General features: G+C 49.3%; 1 protein-coding gene across 2 annotated transcripts in view; it reads right to left on the minus strand.

The window, feature by feature from the left end:
• IFT38 (intraflagellar transport 38) overlaps positions 1 to 23,525 on the minus strand; it is a 963,458-nt gene that overhangs the window by 393,255 nt on the left and 546,678 nt on the right. For both annotated transcript variants that reach the window (XM_086941404.1, XM_086941403.1), the window contains exon 6: positions 17,696 to 17,779. In XM_086941404.1, coding sequence (XP_086797530.1) covers positions 17,696 to 17,779 — 84 coding nt within the window. The remainder of the gene's footprint in view (positions 1 to 17,695; positions 17,780 to 23,525) is intronic.

A 23,525-nucleotide genomic window follows, 5' to 3' on the forward strand; every position in this document is an offset into this window, starting at 1 on the left:
TTCAATCAGAAGGGACAGAAAAACAGGCAGTTAGGTCTGCAGTCACTGGGCAATTTCGTTGTTGTTTGAACACTCTTACTTTTATAAGAAACAATTAGCAAAGTTGTCACCAAGGTCTTGAAATGCATTAACTGGTGATGCTGATGCTATAGGTTTTGTGTGAGGAGCATTAGGAACGGGTTCTTTTCTTGGCTATTACAATTTGAAAATAAGAATGTAGTTGTCCTTTAATAGTGGCTCAGTCTCTACACTCATGGGTGTATTGGCATGCCAAGGTCCTTGACTTAGTAGTTTTCTCTAAGAGATTATCACATACCACGTCTCAGAAGTTATTCGGGCATTTAGTTTAGTTTTTACCGAAATTACATGAAACATGCCAGACATTGACTAGGAAAAAATCCCAATAACAGGTGGGACTATCTGAGAAAGTCTGGTTGTGTCTGCCAGCGAGGATAGAGTAAGTTTTCTCTTTAGAAATCAAGCCCTAGTGTGTTAAATGTTAGTGGGAGATTGAGAGGCTGGTAGAGGAATTAGAATAAACATAGAATTAGTCAATTGTCCGCCCAAGTTATATCAATAGAAGGGAAATGAGAACCAGCATTTTATGTTGGAGGATGAATAAAATATACCCTTCCACATGGGTTGGGGTCTTGAGGGAAAGTGTGTTTTTCAAGCATGTTAAGATAAAAATATATAGCCTTGTCTTCAGGTCACAGAATAATCAAGCAGTCATATGCAAGAGCTTGTTGAAATGCTAAGACTAGAAGTAAACTGATGAAGGAGGATGGTATTAGAAGCCATGCATATGAAGAAAATCAGAAGACGAGGGATACAATATTCTAATTTGCCACAAGAATATTAGTCCACAATAGTTCAGTCCAATCAGACTTGCAGATAAAAGCTACCAGTCTCACCTCTTATTTCCCCCCTCTTGGCTTAAGTTCAGGAAGAACAAAGTCCAATAGATAGGATGGCTACACAAATGTTGATTAAGAATGTCATAAGTACACGTGTATTACATGGCTCTCCATCTCTGGAACATGGGGGTTATTGCATCCCTTCAGTGCCTACGCTGTGAAAGGGAGGAGGGGACATGTTTCCACACAGTAAGGAGCTGCACCGCAATACCGCCCTTCTGGCACAGAGCCTCGACCTGTCTAAAAGAGGTGCTGTCCTGGGATCTCCCACCCGACCCTAGACTGTTCTTGCTCCATAGCACAGATGGCAAAGGGGGGAATTGATACAAACAACCCTTACTCTTCCTTGCTCTCACAATCGCCAAGGGTGATATTGCCAAGTTATGAAAGGGAACTTCCCCACCGACAATAAGGAAATGGCGAAAGGAACTAGATACATGCATGGGTGCAGAGATAGCAGTCTTCCAGGTGCAGGGTTGCTCTCAAAAGCACAGGAAAATCTGGTCTAGATAGGCTACATACTGGGGCATAGACCTTCCTCCCCAAACCCCTTGACAAGCAGTTTTCATCGGATGTTATGGGCCATAATGTACTGTATATTGTTTACTCTATTTGGGCATACATTGGTATCTAAACATGCTCACCAATGTGGCTGGTGTGGGAACGTCTGCACAAAGTTTTGGTTTTCATAGTTGTTATATATGCAAACTGTACCCAATGATGTTTCCATGCTTGGTACTTTGTCATGATCCTGTCTCAAAATGGTTTATGTCGGGCAACTGCCCAAGTGGTACTATAAAAACTCAATAAAATATGTTTTAAAAAAAAGAATGTTATAGGTAATTTCATACTTGATTAGATTCCTAAAGGAGAATCTGTTGACTGCCAGGGTAGCAGGAACCACATAACAGATTTCCTAGCAATGGAATAGCTTGCATTGAGGTGCGTATTCACACTGTGGCCACCATTTATAGACCTTCTAAGATGGAGGATGTACCCACAACCATATAGGTTTAGGACCTTTAAGGCAAGTCAAGGAAAAAGGAGAAGAGGAGAAAGAAAAGGAAACTTTGTTTGCTATTTAGGGGTCTGAAAGAACAAGCACTGGCAAAGCAAAAAGGTCTTGACTTTTGACTTTGCCAATGCAGAACTAATGGATTTGCCAATGCTTTTAGCCAATGTTCTACCACATTGAAAAAGTAAAAAAGCATGATGATACATATGTGCACAAGTACCGTGAAGCATGCTTCATAACACAATATGGAGGCTCAGTGTGAGGAGCATAAGCATGCATTACCACACATGCCTGCACATACAGCATGATGCTGCTTCAAATTGTGGTTTGGTACAGAGGAATATGTTAGTAGGTAACTAGAATAGGGCGAGCAACAAGGAAGAATGAGCTTCGATGAAGCAATGGAGCAGCTTATTGGGTGTGGGTTACAATTTTTTTAATCTAGAATGACTGCTTGGGGTAAGAAAAGCAAATGATGATTTCGTGGTGGGGAGAAAAATGCAGATCATGGATGGTACCTTGAAGTTGGAAGCAGTATACGAGGGAGAGATCAAGAAAAGACATGCATTCCCATAGAGTGCTAAAATCGAAAGAAAGAAAATAGTTCTCTAAATCTGAGCACTGCAAGGGTATGAGCCATCCAATTAAAAGAATGATAAGGAAGCTATGCTTCACAGGAGAGACAATCACAAGAGAATGAAAGATAGAGAAACTGAAGCAAGCAAATGATAGTGACAAGAAAGGCAACCAATGGTAAGGTACGAGCTGACCCAAAGCTACAGAAAACATTGGTATTGTCCACAACACGTCTTTGATAACAGACAGCTTAAGAGCTGTCCACAGACAAGATCTAAAAATTAAACATTCACAAATAAGTAAGAAGAGGCATACACCACATGGCTCAGAAGAACAAGTTACTTACCACATTTTCTAGTAGCATGAGCCACATCAGAAGTGACATGTGCGTGTCTATATAGGTGCCACCCTGGCTCTCTGACATCAGTTTCTTCATCACCAAAAATCGCAGAGCCATGTCAGAATGGTTGTTTGACCTAGGTGCAGAATCTAACGAATGTTAGGTTGACGAGCCCGGTTTGCAGAACGGAGAGGACGGGAGACTTGTGAGCAATCTGCGGTTAGGTAGAGTATCTACCAAAAAAAAACGTTACCAAAGGTAGTGACATGGTCGTCTGGTAGAGAGTTATAACCATACATTGCTCACCTCAGATTAGATACCCAAGTAAAACTTTCTTGGAGGTGAGTTTGCGAACTGGCTCAAACCAGGAAATCATGAAGAACCAAGTGGGTAAAATGCATGTCTGAAAGGACCTGACTGTCCAAGCAGTAGTGCTTTGTGAACATTTATAGGGATACCGATGTAGCAGTTTGTCAGATATCAAGGACAGGGACCCCGCATGTTAACGCAGTAGTAGCAGCGATGGCCCTGGTGGAATGGTCCCACAAGCCTTCAGGAGACAGCTTCTTAGGTAGTACGCAGAAGATTTTAATGCGAAGTACAATTCATCGAGAGAGGGTTCTCCTTTTTTCGCTCCTGTGAATCCAATATAGAGTTGATCATCTACCTAGCAGTCTTTGGTGCGATCAATGTAAAAGGACAGAGCTCACTTTGGATCCAAACAGTGGAGCCTCTCCTCTTCCTTGGAAGGGTGTGGTGGAGCGATGAAGGACAGCAATATGATGTTTTGGCTGTCATGGAAAACGGTCACCACCTTCAGAAGGAAATAGACATGAGTCCGAAGAGCTAGTTTGTCTGGGTAGAAGCTGGTGTACGGAGGGTTAACTAAAAGAACTTGTAGCTCTCTGACTCTCCTGGCAGATGTAATGGCCACTAAGAAGACTCTCTTAAGATTTTGGAGTCTGGACACCTATGCAGGGGCTCGAATGGGGAACCCATAAGAAATGTAGGAACAAAACAAAAGTCCCATTGAGGCATGATGAAAGGGGTAGGAGGGAACAAGTGGTACAAGCCCTAAGCCTAGGAAAATGTGTCACAACAGGTGACTTAAACGATGAGGGCTGATCTGGCAGCTGCAAGAAAGATGATATGGGAGACAGATAATTTTTTCGGTGCCCAAGACAAGGCCTTGCTGATTTAAATACAGCACAAGCAATTACACCTCTGACAAGGGGGTAGAAACTGGGTCAGCATGATGGGAGAAGCACCAAGTTACACATTTCTCCCAACAACATGAATATACAGTGTTTTTTGAGGGATGCCTGGCTGCCAAAATGACATCACAAATCGCAGGATGAAGATCAAAGGCATTCAACTTTGCAGCTCAATGTTCATGCATGAAGGTGAAGTGTGCATAAGGTCGGGTACAGGATCCTACCCTGTTGCTGCACAGAAGGTCCTCCTGAAGACGCAGCCTGATCGGAAGACAGATGATCATGCTCAGGAGTCTGGGATACCAAACTCTCTTTGCCCAGTCCGGACCACTTCATGACTTGGGCCCGGTTGGTCCTGATGTTCTTGAGAACTCAGCCAGAAAAGATATTGACGGAAAGGCATACAGGTGTGTTAGGTTTCAGTTTAAGTGGAACGTGTCTCTAAGCGAGAGGCACTTTGGAAACTCCAACGCACAGTAGAGTAGATATTGAGTGTTCTCAGTGGTTGTGAATAGATCGAGCCAAGGTTCTCCTCATTCTCAGAAGAGACCTTGAGCCACCTTCGTTTGTAGACGCCATTTGTGATCTGCAAGGCATCAGTGGCTGAGTTCGAGGGGGCGTGGCTTGGGCGCCGATGGCGATGGTCGCCTGAGAGCTCGGCTCCGGGACTAAGCCCGAGATTATCCTGAAAATCGGAGGCTGCGGGGCACCCCAGACCCCGCATTCGGCTGAGCGAGGCGACGACACCCTGCCGGGGGCCTTGGTGGAGTTTGGACGAGGGTTGCTCCGAAGAAATGCCGAAGTTTGCGGAGTTGCGGAGTGCGACCCAACATGGCGCCCGGACTCCTTTGTCCCCTTGATCGAAACTACTGAGTTGAAGAGGTGTCGCGGGTGTCGACTGGCGCCCGGCTTCACCATCCTCGGTTGTTCTGGACATTGGACATTCACAGGATTGGACCTTTTGCATCGGGTTCCTACTTGGTTGGACGGCCGGACGGGTGCCCGCGCACTGGAGGGCACCGGGTGCGGGTGCCCTCTGATCCAGGCGGTGGACCACATCGCGACTCCGCAACTAGCTACGATTTTCTGGCCAGTCCAACTACATGGGAGGCGCGACACTCTGGCGCCACAGATCAACCGAGGGAGTTGGTGGCCCTCACCCCGGAGCTATAGTGGGTGAACGGGTCTGCCCGACCCGGCGACGGTTGTCTCCGCCCCCTCATCGGTGCCCTCGGACGCCGTGGCGGTGGCGTGAGCCGAAGCGGCGGAGTCTCCACAGGCTCTGGAGAAGGAGATCGCCCATACCCGACGTGAGAACGAACACCTGGGAAGGTCGTGATCGACACCTGTACACGGAGACGCCTACTCCGGGACCCTCACGGAGAGCCCCTGGCAGCATGGGGAAACCTAAAGGAGCCAAGGGATCCAACCAGACCACCTCGGACTCTGAAGCCCAGGACAAGGAAGAGCATGGGGACCCGAAAAGATCTGGTAGCGCACCACTGCAGCAACAGTTCGACCGTGTACTGGAGGCGATAGAGGCTACGCGGTCGGCCCTCCAACAGGACATTGCTCAGGTGGCGACGGGCCTGGGCCTCCTTAGGGCGGACCATGGCAAACTCTCAGACCGGGTCAAGGAGGTGGAGGGCACGGTGAAAACTTTGGAACCGGCGCAGAGAACCTTGGCTGCGACGATAAAGGACGCCTTATCCCGAATCGAGACCCTCGAACGGAGGGCGGAGGATGCGGAAGGCCGCAACAGGAGGAATAACATCCGAGTGGTGGGCCTGCCGGAAAAAATCGAGGATGGCGATATAGTGCGATACTTGGAGACCTGGCTCCGAGACACGGTGGTCCCGGAGGGTCTGTCCTCCTTCTACACTCTAGAACGGGCCCACAGAGTCCCAGCACGGCCCCTACAGCAGGGACGTACCCCGAGGCCGGTGGTGGCGCGGTTGCTACATTTTCGGGACAGGGACTTGATCCTCAATGCCGCCAGGCACAATGGCCCGTTCCACGTTGCGAACAGTCAGGTGAACATCTTCCCTGACTACACCTACGAGACGCAGCGCAAGCGGTTCTCCTTCCTAGCGGTTAAGCGCGAACTCAGGAGTGAGGGCATTCAATATTCACTCCTATATCCTGCAAAGCTCCGCGTCATTGTCGACGACGAAACCCAGTTCTTCGACACCAAGGAGGAGGTCTGTGACTGGCTCGAACTGTACCGGACAGGGAAAGATGGTTTTGGCTCCTCGACCCAACAGGCGGATGAGCCGGAACAACGGAGGCGATCCAAGAGGGTCAGGAATCGCCGCGGCCGCACCGGAGGGCCCTCGACTGCGGAGACATCATCGGAACGGAGGGGAGTGTTGGAAGTTCTGTCGGAACTGTCGGGAGCAAGAGACGAAGCCATCGAGGAGGAAGAAAACCCGGGTGCTCAGGGGGCACCATCGGACTCGGAGGATTCAGTGGCAGACAGTACCCATACACCGGTGATCACACCGAAATCGGTGGAGGACCTTCTGGATGGACAAGGGTAACGGGGTATGCTGCCTTGTTTTGGGTGGGGGCCCGGCAGGGGGGAGGCGGTTGCCGTCCTTTATTGCTGACAATGAAGGAGAGAGGGTTGGGGGGCCTCTGCTCTTGCCCCAGAAGGTTTTGACACTGGGGGGGGCTTGCTATAGTCCTGGTAGCCTGGGCGACGAGGGCCCGCTGCCTCCGCCCAGCCCGCACCTGGCCCATAAGGCCTTCCTACGGTGGCGACCGTAGGACTAGTGGGGGTTCTGGGGTTGATATACGTCGAGGTTTGGATGGGATCTAGATGGTGCAGTTTGGGTCCTGTTCTGGGGTGGTTGGGGGGGGCTTTGTTGGTTTTTGGGTGGTTTGGTTTTGGTTGGGGAAAATGGCCGCCATCAGCGCTGGGAGGATTGATGCTTCTTCTTTGTGGGGACCCGAACGGGGAGACTGTGCAAGAACACTTTGGGACAATGGCTGATGTTGCTAACTTGAAATGTGTTACTTGGAACGTAAGGGGGCTTCACACTATGTCCAGGCGTCACAAGGTCCATGCTTATTTAGTGCGTAGGGGAGTGCAAATGGCGCTGCTGCAGGAAACGCATCTGAACAAGGCGGAAGGGGCGGCGCTTCAGCGTAGATGGCGAGGGCAGGTCTTTTCCACGGCGTACTCTGCCTATGCCAGGGGGGCGCTAATATGGATCAGGGCAGGGGTCCCCTTCCAGGTCACGAGGACAGTGTTGGACCCAGAGGGGCGTTTCGTGGCCATCTCAGGCACTCTAGGAGGGAGGGACCTGAACATTTGCTGTGTGTACGCTCCTAATGTAGACCAGACTGCCTTCCTTTCCAGGTTATCGGGCTCGTTGGCCCACTTTTTCGCCGGGCCCCTCCTGTTGGGGGGAGACTTTAACTCCGTAGTGGATGTGGACTTGGACCGCTCGCATCCCCCGCTCCCCGATTCCCCGGTCCGTCGCACGGCTAAGGGTCGTCAAGATTGGCAGACCCGCTGGGGTTTGACGGACGTTTGGAGGGCGCATCACCCCGCGTCTAGGGATTATTCATACTTCTCGAGCCTCCATGAGCTGCATGTCAGGCTAGATGGCTTTCTTGGTTCGCCCGAACTAGTTTCGGCAGCGGTCCGTTCAGAGTACTTATCGAGGACCATCTCGGACCATAACCCCCTCCTGCTGGACATTCGCTGGTTTCCTGGGACGCCGGCGGTACCCACCTGGAAGATGCGCCCCGAGATCCTCGAGGACAGTGTCTTCAAGGCGGACCTAGGGGAGAGAATCTCGGATTATTTTGCGTCCAACGGCGGTTCCGCGAGTACTAGGGCGTTCGAATGGGACGCTTTTAAGGTAGTGGTGAGGGGCTACTGTATCTCTAAGAAGGTGGGCATGAGGCGTGTTATCCTGGCTGATTTAGACACAGCGGACCGGGCACTCCGCGAGCTTGAAGTTAGCCGCCCCGGACACCCGGAATTGCAAACACAAACGGTAGAGGCGAGGGAGAGGGTAGCGGTGGAGGTCGAGCGGCTCCGCTGTTTTGATTATAAGGCCTATACGGTCCGGTCTATTGCGGAGGGAGACAGGTCGAGTGCGTTGCTGGCGTGGTTGGCCAACCCTACGCGCCAGTCCCAGACGACGACAAATATGCGTAGGGCAGATGGGACCGAGGTATGCACCCAACCGGAGATTCTTAGTTGCTTCCGGCATTACTACGAAAGTTTATACCGCAGTCGCTCCGCACGTGACCCAGACCGGCTTGATAACTATCTTCGCCCACTGGAACTCCGCACAGTAGGACAGGAAGTAGCGGAAACCCTGGGCTCTGATATCAACTTGGGGGAGATCCGCGGGGCCATCAAACGGATGGCGAGGAACAAGACCCCGGGCCTAGATGGCCTTCCGGTGGAGTTCTATGCAGCTTACGCTGACCTCTTGGCCCCTCGGTTACTGGTGGTCTACGGGGAGGCGAAGAGGTTGGGTCGACTCCCTGGCTCGATGTGTGAAGCGTTGGTGGTTCCTCTCCTCAAACCGGGCCGAGACTCATCTGACCCGGGGTCCTACCGTCCCCTATCAATGCTGACGGTAGACTACAAAATATTGAGCAGCATCTTGGCCTCGAGGCTGCTGGGACATATGAGTTCCCTAGTACATGAGGACCAGGCCGGCTTCATCCCACGGCGGAATACGACTATGAACATCCGAAGGTTGTTCCGATTGCTTGGGGAACCACTTGTGGATGCCCCGTCCCCGGTAGTCTTGTCGGTGGACCTGGAGAAGGCTTTTGATAGCCTAGAGTGGGACTACCTATGCACGGTGTTACGGAGATTCGGCCTCGGGGAGGGATTTGTCAAATGGACTGCGGTCCTCTATGCTTCCGCTTCGGCCAGGGTTAGATCGGGCCCTTTGATTTCATCGCGATATCCGGTGGAACGTGGCACGCGGCAGGGGTGCTCCTTATCCCCGCTTCTTTTTGCACTAGCGGTGGAGCCACTGGCGATGCACCTTCGCTCGGGAGCCCACTATACGGGCTTATGGACGGCAGCGGGCCCGCATTATGTTTCACTATATGCGGACGACCTGTTGCTCTTCCTGGAGGATCCGGTCGACGCTTTGCGGGGAGCGGAATTGGCGCTAACGGAGTTCGGAGCGGTTTCAGGCCTCCGAGTGAATTGGTCTAAGACCTGTCTCTTTCCGATGCGCAGGGGTACCCCCGCCCCTGCGCTAAGTAGGGAGATCAGATGGGAGCCCGACTGCTTTAAATACCTTGGGGTATTTGTTTACCACGACCAACCCGACCTCCTAGATGGGAACATTGCCCGTTGTATTCGAGCACTTCGAGGTTGCATGGACTTTTGGGCCACGCTGCCGATCTCAGTGGCGGGACGTATCGCCCTGCTCAAAATGGTGGCGCTCCCCCGGCTATTGTATTACTTCCGAACTATGCCGATCTGGGTCCCACCGGCCACGTTTCGTCGCTTACGTTCTATGGTGGTCGGGTTCCTCTGGGGAACGGGCCGGCGGCGGGTGGCCCTCAATACCCTGATGAGGCCGAAGGACGAGGGGGGGCTTGCTGTGCCGGACTTCGAGAAGTACTATCTGGCGGCGCAACTCCAGACCTTCGCCCAGGAGATAGCCAGGGAATTCAGAGGCCCGGAAGACGGTAGAGGGACGGGTATGGCCAGGCACGTCCTCTCCTTTATCGCGCTGCGACAACGCTTGGTCCTACGGGACTTGTCGATGGAGGAGCGGACTATCCGACTATGTTGGAATCGGGCTCACGCCAGAGGCCGCCTACGGACGCCATATGCGCCTGAAATACCGTTGGGGATGCTGACGGCCCTCCCCCACGGAGGGGATTGGTCACGATTGGCAGACTGGGAGGATTCCGGTTTACAGCTCGTCGGGGATCTGTACGAGGACGGAGCGCTCCTGTCCTTTCAGGATCTCATTGACCGCTTTGGGATCCCCCGGGGCGACTTTCTGCTGCACTCGGCCATTGTGCGAGCGATCCAGGCGCACTGGCAGAACGGGCTGGAGGAACCCCAATTGTCTCAGGTGTGCCAGTACGTGATGATGTCGGCGGGCACGGTGAAGGCGGTCACTTGCCTCTACGGCAGGTTGATTACCGAGGGGTTGGTTCCTCTCACCACATTGAAGTCCCGCTGGGAAGAGGACATTGGTAGGGAGATCCCGGAGACGACCTGGGCCCAATTGGTGAGACGTGCCTGGAAGGGTACACGTAGCGCCCGTTTCCAACTGGTCCACTATTATGTTCTCCATAGAGCGTACCTGACCCCGGTAAAGATCAGGCGTTATTTTGCCACGGTTTCAGCGGAATGTCCTAGGTGCCCGGCTCAGGAGGCGGACCTCCTACACATGTTATGGGCCTGTCCGGGACTGACGTCCTACTGGCAGGAGGTAGCGACGACTCTGGAGGAGGTGACGGGGAGGCACTTATCATTCGATGTGGCGGTAGGGCTCTTGCACTGGTTCCCCCACACCCCCCGGAATAAAATCGCCAGTAAATTTATCGACCTGGGGCTCCTACTTGCTAAGCGAGAGGTGACCAGGAACTGGAAGGCACGAGCTGGTCCGGCAGGTAGCAGATGGCACAGTGAGCTTTTGAAATGGGCGGCGGGTGAGAGCGCGCTGAGATACCAGCTGGCTTGGAGGCAGGGTAATGAGAAGGCGCAGGAGGCCGCGTTGGAGTGGGAAACGCTGGTGCAGGCCCTCAGGGATTATTGTGCCCCCAGCGACTCCGAAAGTGAAGAAGCGACTCGCCCCGAGTCCCGATAAACGTCAGCATTGACAGTACTATTACCTTCCCCGTGGGTCAAGTAGTGGATCCTATGTTGATAAGCTCCCTGGCGCTGATGGTGGGGGATGGGGGGGGGAGGGGGGGTTTCACAGTTAAACGGGTATTTCGAGGGGTGGTTTATTTTGGGGGTTTTGGGTTTGTTTAGAAAAGCAGATGACGGACAGTGTGTTATCCGGACCAGCTCCAGCATTCTACTGACCCCTGTTGCATTTCGCCGCCCAACCCTAGGGTTATGGGCTAGTTGGCTGTGTACAGACTTTACGGAGGGGGGTCGGTGGGCTTTATTCTGTATATGTTGCTTATGATACAATGCTGGTCGCTACTGTATTGATTTACTGATTCCTGCAATAAAAATATATTTAAAAAAAAAAAAAAAATCAGTGGCTGAGTTCGTCTGCCCTGGCCTTCAGAGATCGCACAAGGTGCTGCATGGCCAGGAAGATATCCTGTCACTCCAGCCAGGTCCAGAGGCACAGGGCGCACAGTCTCCATGATCCCACTCCACCCTGTTTGATGCAATATCACATGGTGTTGGTGTTCTCTGTGAACAATGAATCAACCTTCCTTTGATGGAGAGGAGGAAGACTTTCAATGCAAAGAAAACAGCCCTCAGCTCCAGAAGACTGATGTGGAGCTGGGACTCCACATCAATCTTCTAATTAAGTCTTCTGATCTCCACATCTCCCAGGTGCCTGCCTCAACTCAAAAGCGATGCGTCTGTCACTACTGTCAGTTGCGGGTGGGGAAGAAAGAGGGATCTGTCGCAGGTTGCAGTACATTAGCCACCACTTCAGATCTTTTGCAGTTCCCTTTTAAATCTGCACCAGGTCGGAGAGATTCCCCTTAAGCTGTGCTCACCAGGACTTCAGGTCCTACTGCAGAGCCTGCATGTCCCATCGTGCACGTGTCACCAGCAAGACACAGGAGGCCTTCAAACCCAGCAGCTCCAGAATCTGTCTCACTGAGATACACCACAGATATTGAAACATCAGGCTCATAGCCTAAAGGTCCTTTGACTCACTGCTCTGGAGGGTAGGCGTAGAACTGCACTGTGTCCAGAATAGCTCAGATGAAAGGGAGTATGAGAAGGAGTCAGGTGTAACTTCGGCATGTTGATAGCGAAAACCCAGCGAATGCAGGAGGAATGCTGCAGTCTGAAGGTGGGTGCTAACTGCCTGGGATGAACCCACCTTCAGCAGCTAGTCATTGAGATAGGGGAAGACTGGGACTCCTGATTGCCGAAGGTGAGCTTTAACAACTGCCATCGCTTTTGTGACTACCCGAGGTGTAATGGTGAGGTTAAAGGATAGCACCGTGACTAGAAATGCTTGTGGTCTACTGTGAACTGCAGGTAACACCTGTGAGCTAGCAGGACAGGTGTGTAAAAATAAAAATCCTTCAAGTACAATATTACATCCAGTCTCCAGGATAGACAGACCCTGAGCCTAGATTAGCATCTCAAATTTATTTTATTTTCAGGAAGTGGTTGAGGGGGGCAGACCCAGTATGGGGTGAAGTCCTCCATCATTTTTGGCACTAGAAAGTAGAAGGGAAAAACAAACACACCATACTTCTGGTACTGGCACCTTCTTGATGGCTCATTTGGCCAACAGAGTCTGCACTTCCTGACAGAGCAAGAAGAAATGGTCCTCCATCAGCCGTTCTGGGGTTGGTGGGAAAAGCAAAGGGGTTTCCACGAATGGAAGAACATAACCCCTTTGCACAATTTGCAGTACCCACTTGCTGGAAGTGATTTATGTCCACTCTAGAGGTCGTGCCTGATCCTGCTGCCAACGGGATTGTCATGATGGGTGGAGGCTCCCTAAAGCGGCATGGAGGTTGCAGCAGCTGGACTATCAGGAGACTGGACAGCAAACTGAGATTGGCTCCATCACCCTCTGTGGAATCCACAACCCTGGCCATGACAAGGCTGGGAAGCTGCTGGGAAGGTGAGTAAGGCTAGGATTGAAGACACCCATTGGAGCCCCCACCGTGACCACGGAAGGAACAAAAGGACTGTTGCTGTGGTCGGGAAACCATAGAGAGGCCCTGAAATGTTACGGAGACTCAGCTTTACTGAAATCACTTAAGCGCCGAGTCAGCTTTGTCGCCAGGCACGGGATAACAAAGGGCATGTCGATCAAGGATGCTTGGACATCCCTCGAGAACCTAGTGAACCACAGTCAGGGGTGGTGGAAAAGTGCAACTGTAGAGAACATCCTGCCTAAGGACTTTGTGGTTACCAGAACACACCTGATGGTGAACTTAGCTGCATCCCGACCATACACTAATGCTTGATTCAAGATGGCTCAGGCCTCTTCAGGGAGCATGGACAGCAGCTATGCATCCAAGTCCCATAGAGTATGAGAATATTGGCCCAAAAGGCATGTGGGGCTCACCAAAATAAACAAAGAAATTGGCGTGGTACCCTCCAAGGTCTGCTATCTGAAATTCAGCTTATAAGCAGGTCGTTGTCAGGGACCCAGAGTTCCCTGTGTGCTGCTACCTGTGCTTAACCTAATCTCAAGGCAATTCCAAGAAATTGGACGAGGATGACTCAATCACGTAATGTGACATGCTTCATCATGGCAACAGACGGCTATTCGTAGGGGCACAGTAGGAGACGGGATGGGTCTCTACCTTGATGAAGTGTGACAAAAGGAGAGACCCACCCGGAACAGACCATGAAGCACCTAGCTAAGTAGCATTAGCTGGTCGCTTTTAACGATACGAGCTGAGAGGCAGGTCCTCTCTTCACTTATTACATCTAAGCACAGTCAACACTTACTAATTGCAGCGTAGCAAGACATAGCTACCGCCCTGACGAATGCCATATACCCACGAATTAATAGAGGCAGAAACATGTTGGCATGAATATTTAGTTACATACAGTGACACATACCGGCCATTATACCTAGGTATGCCTCCTGCATTTACTCCAGATAATCTTTTTAACTAACCTAGGATACCACCATATTAAAGGATACTTTATTAGTTTATGTTAATGTGTTTTAACTGACAAACTGGACCCCATCATTGTGCTGAAATAATAGAAATATCTAAGAACTCCCTCAGAAATGCCCCATTCTGAGGTTGAGTCCTCCCTGGTAGTAACATCTTACCAGGGTGGGACAAGGTGGCAAATGATGAAGCATGTCACATTACGTGAGTGAGCGATCCCCATTCAATTTCTTGGAATTGCCTTGAGATTAGGTTAAGCACAGTTAGCAGCACACAGGAAACTCTTTGGGTCCTTGAAAACGACCTGCATATCAGCTGAAAAGGCAGATAGCAGACCTTGGATGGTACCACGCCAATGTTTGTGTTTATTTAAGTAATTTAGGGCAGGTGTGAGCCTTATATCACCCTATTGTCTCTCCCTTTTATGTGATTTATTGTGGTACTCACCAAACAGCAGTCAAAGCTGGTGAAAGGGAAAATTCCCTTCCTAAAAGTGTCCAGCCTCTTGGATTCCCTATCAGCAGAATGATTTTAAGTAGCCAAAAGAAATAAACAGTGCCATAAAATCTAATAACACTAATGGGGAGATCATCAGCCAAGTTGACACTACTAAGGTTAGGAAGGGAATATTCTGGGAGGATTGGACATTGTTGTGCCTCTATTAGAGGAAGGAAAAGCCAGCCTACTACAATCCAAGACACCATGTCAATAAAGCTTGCAATGATGTAATTACTGTTTTGATGGCAGAAGAGTCAGTTCAGACAACTGTATTCTACATGCATCCTTCAGAGTGTTATCATAAGAGATGCATCAATGATAAATATTAGGGAAAATAAACGTTCCATAAAATTCCAAGCCTTGGAGCTTGTTCCGGTTTCCAGTGTATAAAAACATACTACCTATAGCTGAACAGTGTTTGTATTAGTTCCAAATGGGTCATCACCCTATCAGCGTGATTTGAGACTGTAGATCCACAAACAGTCCAAGGCACTGGTTCCTAACCTCTGGTCCGGGACCCCTGGATGTCCACGAAGCCTACTCGGAGGGACCGTGACTGCTTAGAAAATTAAATAATATTAACAGATTAATAAAGTGTATATAAATAAACAAGCAAAATTGACATTTTTAAAATGTTATGTAAATGTAAAGGAATTTGAAATTGGAGGCTACAAAATTAAGTTAGAATCTTCAGATTATTTTGTGGGAGCAGAGCAAGTGCATCAGACTGAATGTAGTTTGGACAATAAGTGAGTGAATTTAGAAAAGCTCCAACCTTCATTCAAAAAGTTAAAATGTTGATTTGTGTAAAAATTTATTTATTTATTTATTTCTGGCGATTTTTAGAGCGCGCAAATACCCTAGGGTGTCTCGGCGCTGTAATTGCAGAACTCTCCGGAGGAGGAGGGGGGATTAGGCAGGGAACAACCATGTCTTTAGTTGTTTTCTGAAGTTAAGAAGGGTCGGAGCGCTCTTGATGTTTAGAGGAAGTGCGTTCCACATTTTGGCCGTGGCCACAGCAAAGCGTTTGTCGCCCCAGTTGGCTCTTCTTGTACGGGGGACCATGAGTAGGTGCGCTGAGGATGACCGCAGAGTTCTAGTATGTTCAAGCGGTCGGAAGGCTTTTCTTAAGAATAAGGGTCCTTGGTCGTGAATGGCCTTATATGCAATGCATAAAGCCTTAAACTTGATGCGGCTCCTCACCGGTAGCCAATGTAATTGTCGGATGTAGGGGGAAACTGATGCAAATCTTGGGATAGATAGCAGTGTTCTGGCGGCAGCGTTCTGGACAGTTTGCAGTTTATTAAGAACCTTTTGTTGTGCATTGAGTAACAATGCATTGCAGTAATCAGTTTTGGAGAAAACTAATGTACTGACCAAGGTTTTACCTGCATGTGACGGAAGGTATGGGATTAGTGTTTTTATCCTTTTTAGTACGTGGAAGGAAGAAGAAACCACAGCATTGACATGTTGCTGGAATGTCAATTTGTTATCGAAGATAACGCCCAAGTTGCGTACCTTCGTCACAGGTTCTGGCGGTTGTCCCATCTGGTGAGGCCACCATTGAGGGGACCAGGTGGGTTGAAGCCTCCCGAATGTCATCACTTCTGTCTTATCAGAGTTGAGTTTAAGACAGTTGGATGACATCCAGGAGCTTATTGCCTTCATTCCCATTTGGAAATTGGCTGCTACTGAGATTCCGTCATTATGTATCGATAACACCAATTGGGTATCGTCAGCGTAGGTAGTGAGGGAGATTCCACAGGATTTTATGACCCTCGCCAGGTCCGACACATAGATATTAAATAGTGTCGGACTTAGCGAGGATCCCTGTGGTACTCCACATGGCAAGGAGAAGGTCTGGGATGTGAAATTGCCCAGTTTCACTGTTTGTGGACGGTTCGACAGAAATGAGGCCAGGAGGTTTTTTGCTTTGCATGTGATTCCTATGGCTTTGACACGGTCGATCAAGGTGGCGTGGTCGACCGTGTCGAAGGCCGCAGATAGGTCCAGGAGTACTAGAACTGCGGCTCCTCCATTATCCATCGTAGACCTAATCTCATCTGCTGCTTTCAACAGTGCCGTCTCTGTTCCGTGGCCCTGTCGGAACCCAAATTGGGTGTCATCCAGTAGATTATTGTGATGGATGTAATTTGTAAATTGTAATTGCTGTTTGGGAATTAAATAAAATATTTCTCAATCATAGAAAAAGCTTAAGCTGGGTATCCCAGCTTCCAGTAATGACTCAGGTGGGGTCCCCGGGTTCCAATAATGATTATGTGGGGGTCTTCATGTTCCAGTAATGACTGAGGGTCTGATTGTCGGCTTGATGGTGTGGGGGTGGGGCGGCATGCCACCGCCTGCTCACTTACTGCTAAAGTCCACTGCTGACTGCTAGCCAGATTACAAGTTGTAATTCGGGTGGGTGGTCCTGCGGCGGTAGGCCAACGGTGCTGCCTTTCAAACGATCATAGGAGAGCCTTAGAAAGGCAGACCGGTCGGACAGCCACAGTGTGTTTCGGCATGGATTGTAAAGTCCATACCGTGCTGGAACTGGGGTTGCAGAAAGACAAAGGATGACAGCATGTGTCCCCCTGCTTGCAACCTGTATGCCGAGGCACCAGGGAGCCCTGTAGGCCCCCCTAGGTGGGCCCCCTAAGTTTCCTCACCACCACCCTTTTCATGGAGGGCTCACCGCCATTAAAAGGAGGGCAGTGAGGAAACTCATAATGCTTAGCAGTGCCGCAGCAGCACCACCAAGCATATTGTGGCACCACTGCCAAGGATCATGGACCCCTGGCGGTTGCAGCAGTTCTCTGGAGGTACAACCACAGTACTTGTAATATGGCAGTCAGACCGCAGGCGCGGCAGTCCCTGACCGCCACCGTACCTCTAGTATGTGTTTGGCAGTCCCATGGACTATAAAACTTGCAATCGGGCACTTATTGGGGATCCACAGAAGTGAAAAGGTTGAGAACCACTGGTCTAAGGTACTGTTCTGATTATTTTAGGCCCAAAACAAAATTAAAAGTTATATTGTTGTTGGAGTTCTAAAGTGAGTTCTTAAGTGAAGCTGAAAAAAAGCGAGTACTTCCACCTGATAGCAGGTACTATTGATTTCTTTAACATCCTGCAGACAATAATGAAAGCCTACAGGAAACGTTTTCTTATATGTAAAGGCAGAGTCCTTGATATTTTCACAAATAGAGATCCTGAACTAGCAATATAATTTCTAAGGGATAGAGTGTGTGATAATATCCAGGTGCTGTATACAGCTTCCAGGCCCATCTATACATTCACATTCCACAAGGAGGTTAATGAACACACCACTTACCAGAACTTCCTTGATGGCAACTCTCATGACTCTCTCGGTTTCATTTATCTCCAGGGGCCTCGCTATGGCAGCAGTCCTCAGTTCCTACAAGGGAGACAAAGACACAGACATTCATGAATTTAGCAAAAATGGGTGTGGGATGTTTTTAAGAAATGGGTGCTTCACAAAGAAAACTCAATTCTGTTTATGAGAGTCCTTGGGCACCACCAGGGTAAATCGCCTCAGAGCATAGTAATTTCAAGGCACGTAGCGTGTCTATCATACCACCCTAGGTCCCTCACAACACTATATCAACAATTGAAGCTGCTGAGCTGTACTTGTATTTTCATGTAAAGCAACACATTTTCAATGAAGCAAAGAGATGTATAAAGATGCCATGTTTATGCCAATGAATGAAAGGTACACCAGTTTGCAAAATAAACGTGATGTTAGATCAATATTATACACTCAAAACATTCCACATGGGAACGCAGCGCGCAACGCCCATAAGGCTAAAAGGGCTTCAAGTCCCATTCTCCCCATTGCACCCCTGCCCCTCCCCCCGCCCCCCCGGTGTGTGTCTCAGCCCGAGCTGCTGCAGCTCGAGCTGCTGTGGGCTCGGCTGGAGAGTGTCTGGAGTCTTATCTCCGGCACACCCGAGTTTGTCACAGGTCTTTAAAGACCATTTGCATATTTACATACCTTTGTAAACTGGTTGCCGAGGCTTAGTTCCAATACCCCCTGAGCCTCCCCACTCTTGCCTATTCCTTACATTTGCATTTTACATTTACTGCTGTAGTGTGAGAATGCATTTCATGAAAAGAAATATAAAGTAGGGTTGCAAAAAGAAAAATGTCAGCCATGTATTGGTTAAAAAACCTGGAAAGACCTCGTCTTGACACTAAATAGCGTTATAAATAAAGTATGTATTCATTTGTAATGTGACTTGCTGCTTTTGTTCCCTTTAATTATCAGTCCTGGATAATCCAGGCAGCCCTAGAACACAATTAATGGTGCTTTCTTTTTATCTTTGCTGTTCGAAGTATGCACAGATAAGTGCTGAAAAAATACGTCTTTAGCTGGCAACCCTAATCATAAGACTGGAAGTTTGTTGCAGGATCAGCACATTATTTATTTCTTCCACCCTTGATCCCTGATTAATGTCATAATAGCAATAGTTGAACTAATATATGACACCCTATGCTGCTGTCAATAAAATGCTGAGTTACTTCACGTGTCGGGGAATGCCCCCTGTATTCAGACAACTCACTTCTCATTCTCGCCCTTCACTTTCACACTCACCCTGCACTCACAGCGATCACAATGCTCTCACACTGATCACCATGCACTCACACTATTCACACGCTCACACTACACTCACATTGATCACTATGCACTCAAAATGCACTCGTGCTGCTCACCCTGCAGTAACACGAGCACACTACTCACCCTGCACTCAGGTGACACTTCATTCACCTGCCCCCCTAACTGCTCGGTCTGCAATGCCACTCAAACAAGCCCATCACTAACCATGCATTAATTTGTCCCACTCTGCACTTACATCCGCTCCCAAATTCATATGGTCTCCTCACTCACCCTGCAGTCACTCCTCTTACCCTACTCTCACATTGTTGCATCGCTCACCGTGCACTCACATGAGCACATCTGCCACCCACGCAGCTCAGAGGGTTAATGTGCCTGCTACAAAGAACATGTACCATACAGATCAAGGAACTGAGTATGAGAAAATTATTAGTAGAGCTATAAAAAATTGAAATGTTTGTCAGAAAGGTGATATAGAGAGATGATGTGCATTGTTGTTGAGTGGTAGTGAGGGAATTCATGGAGAAGGAGGAAATGGGGGAGGGGGAGCCAAAAAGACTGTTGCACCATGTGCGACCAGTGCTAGGGCCAGCCCTGGCTGGGAATGTTAAAGTGATAAAGTCTGCATTTTAATTCAAACCCTGGAAACTGTACACCTGTTGCCAGTGCTTAACGTGTATGTGGAAGAGTGGCAGTGCCCAAGGTCTGCTTAGAGATCCGCAGTGGTGCAATTATATGTCAGCGCCCCGAATAACAAGCACTGGCGTTGCCAATAGGTCTCGCATTAGGAAAGTTTGAGCTATTGGTCTTGTAAATGACAATTTTTTTTATTTATGTGTTGGTTTTGAAAATAGCTAAATTAATAGCTTTGTCATTTACAATGCCAATAGTTTTAACTTTCGCAAACGTGACACCTATAGTATTTGTAATGCAACATGTTTGTATTTTCGTGACTTAGATGTATTGATATTACAAATTACAATGGCTTTTAATTGTTTTAAATAATTAATACTTAAATAAAAGTGATTTTAATTTATAATGGCAATAGCTTAAACTTTTGTAAATAACTTTTGTGAAGATTATGTTCAGTGTATTTTATTGTGACGAAAATCCAAGAACAGAAGTGAAATATTAACATCTTTTTGTGACATTTGTAATAAAGCTTAAACATTGAGAGAACATATTTAAACCAGTTGTTGTTGAATCGTTGCGCAGATTGATGTTGGGGTGGCGCTGAGGGGTGCTGTGGTGGTGCTGAGTGGTGCTGTGGTGATGCTGAGTGATACTGGGATGGTGCTGAGTGATGCAGAGGTGGTGCTGAGTGGTGCTGTGGTGCTGCTGAGTGGTGCTGTGGTGCTGCTGTGGTGGTGCTGTGGTGGTGCTGTGGTGGTGCTGAGTGGTGCTGTGGTGGTTCTGAGTGATAATGATTGATGAGTGATAATGTGGTGCTGAGTGGCGCTGCTGAGTGATGCTGTGGTGGCGCTGCTGAGTGATGCTGTGGTGGTGCTGCTGAGTGATGCTGTGGTGGTGCTGAGAGGTGCTGTGGTGGTGCTGCTGAGTGGTGCTGCTGAGTGGTGCTGTAGTGGTGCTGTAGTGGTGCTGAGTGGTGCTGTGGTGGTGCTGAGTGGTGCTGTGGTGGTGCTGTGGTGGTGCTGTGGTGGTGCTGAGTGATAATGTGGTGGTGCTGAGTGATAATGTGGTGGTGCTGAGGGGGTGAGATTGTGTGTGAGGGTGAGAGGGTGAGAGGGTGAGTGAGGGTGTGTGAGGGTGGGGGGTGTGAGGGTAAGGGTGAGGGAGGGTGAGGGTGTGTGAGAGTGGGGTGTGTGAGGGTGAGTGAGGGTGTGTGGGTGAGGGAGGGGGTGTGGGGGTGTGAGGGGGGGGGGTGAGGGTGAGAGAGGGTGAGTGAGGGAGTGAGGGGGTGTGAGGGTGAGGGTAAGGGTGAGGTGGTATGAAGGTCATAGAACAATCTCCCCTGCAGCATTGTACATATCAATTAATAATAGTGCCTGGCAATGGTCATCCTACACCCATGATGGAGAAGGAAATGGAGCATCCCGTATGTAGAAGAAAAGCGAGCGGAAACCAGAGAAAGAAAGTGACTGGCTCTCCTTGGAAAGAATGAACGCGGGAGATGAGGCGAATGCGTCTCAATGTTAGAAGACATAACACCACATCACTGGTTAGGCAGCTGATTCTAGTACAGAGTCTGCCATGAACAGGATTATACATTTCGATTTCGGGTACCTGAAGATGCACCAGAGCTGCTGATAACCAGCCATGCCCTACAGGGGGAGCCAGCGAGTGGGAGGGAGGGCCTGATCTTTTGGAATGTGTATGTGCTAAGATCGGAGTTGAAGGGATACGATAGCGATGAAGGCGGAAAAAAAAGGAGTTGGGAGGGTATAGAGAGAGAGTTAGCCGGTGCCAGGGTGTAGGCAGCTGTTCCTCTGCACAGGGCATCTGGATGCTCATCTTCATAACCACAATGGAGTGAGTCATCCAGTCCCACCACACCGAAGTAGTGTACAATATAATCATGATAAACTCTGTGTCACAAAATTAAGCACCCGGGCTCTCCTTGTAATGAGCTAATCATGATAAACTCTGTCACAAAATTAAGCACCCGGGCTCTCCTATAAGGAGCTGCATTCATGCTATAGCCAGTTACGTTAAACGTTACGTTAAAAGCATTTGTACCGCGCACGTTCACCGAACGGTTTCTTGGCGCTCCTGACAAAGTGGTGGCTAGGGCGGAGGAATTACTCAAATGCTGAATGAAACAATGGGTTTTTAACAGTCTGCGAAAACAGTCGCAGCTGGGGCATAAACGAAATGCTGTTGGGAGGGAGTTCCAAGTGGTGGGGGCCATGACAGAGAAACTCAAACCTCCATGCTTTTTCCTTCTGGTTTTGGGAACGACAAGAAAATTAAGAGATGCTGAGCGGAGATCTCTGTGGGGAACATAACGTGTCAGGCAGGAGGAGATAAAGGCAGGGGCAAGATCTGATAAGGCTTTGAAAATGGTACATCCAAGCTTGAAGGTGCAGCGTTTGGTGATAGGGAGCCAGTGGAGGCTACGCAGAAGGGGGGTAATGTTGATGTTTCGGCTGGTGAAAGATCAGGCGGACTGCCTGGTTCTGCACCAGTTGTAGCCTGTGGAGGTGGATTGCTGGAATCCCGACATACAGCGTGTTAGCATAGTCGAGTCTGGAGGTAATAAGAGCTAGGATGACCAAAGTCAGGGCATCTCTGGTGAGGAACCTGCTGATTTTTCGAATCCGCCTTAGATGAAAAAAACAGGATGAGGTGACTGCGTTGATTTGTGGTCTAATAGAAAGGTCATCAGAGATGACCACCCCCAGACTCTTCACAGTGCTAACAGGACTGGGTGGCGCCCCCAGGGAAGATGGCCAGAAAGTGGAATTCCACGGGTTGGTGGGACCCCCTACCAGTAAAAGCTCTGTTTTTGTGGGGTTCAATTTTAATTGACTGTGGAACATCCACTCTGCGATGTCAAGCATGGTAGACTGAAAATTAGAGCGGGAAGAGGGAAAGGAATCAATGGGAAAGATTAACTGAAGATCGTCCGAGTAATTGAAAATAGTGACCGGGGTATTACGGAGGGAAGCAAAAAGGGGCTGTAAGTGCAAATTAAACAGTAAGGGTGATAGCGCAGAGCCCTGAGGGACCCCGCAGGTAAGAGACGAATAGGGTGCGGAAAAGGTAGACAGGTGTACCACTTGAGTCCGGTGGTCCAGGAAGGATCTGAGCCAATCGAGGGCCACCCCTTGGTTGCCGGCATTATTGACACGGTCGATCACGATCGTGTGATCGACCGTGTCAAAAGCTGCCGACAGGTCTAAAAGGACAAGGGCCTGTGAGATGTTTTTATCAGCACCTTTCCTAAGGGCATCCATGACGGCCACTATGACCGCCTCGGTGGAGTGGAGGGGTCTAAAGCCCGCTTGTTGGGCATTCAGGAAGGAGGAGTTCTCGATAAAGGTGCTCAGGCAGCGGGTAACGTATGTCTCCAGGATCTTTCCCAGGTAGGGAAGGAGGGAAATTGGTCGGTAATTGCTTAAGGTAGTGGGATCTGCATTAGCCTTTTTAAGGATCAGGATGTTAGCTGCCTGTTTGAAAGAGCGGGGGACCTCCCCAGTGACTAAAGAGTTGTTGAGCAAGGCTAAAGGGGGGCCTGGGCATGGTGGATTGAATCTGAGGGGGGCAGCAATCGTTAGGGGAACCTGATCTGACTTTGTGGAGTAGGGAAGAGAAATCTTTTAGAGAGATTGGGGGGAATTCTATCAAGCGACTAGGGTTCATGGGAGGAAGAGGTGGGGGAAGGGGGGATGAAGGGGAAGGAATGTTATTTTTGATGATCGTAATTTTGTCTGTGAAGTAAGAATTAAGTGAGTCACACAAGGTTTGGGTCGGTTGGGGCTGAGGCGTAATCCTATCAGGTAGGGATAGCTCGTTGACAATGGAAAAGATATCTTTTGATTTGGTGTTGGAGTCCAGAATTTTTTGG

The sequence above is a fragment of the Lissotriton vulgaris genome, chromosome 10, assembly GCF_964263255.1.
Source record: "Lissotriton vulgaris chromosome 10, aLisVul1.2, whole genome shotgun sequence".
In the NCBI taxonomy this organism is placed as follows: Eukaryota; Metazoa; Chordata; class Amphibia; order Caudata; family Salamandridae; genus Lissotriton; species Lissotriton vulgaris.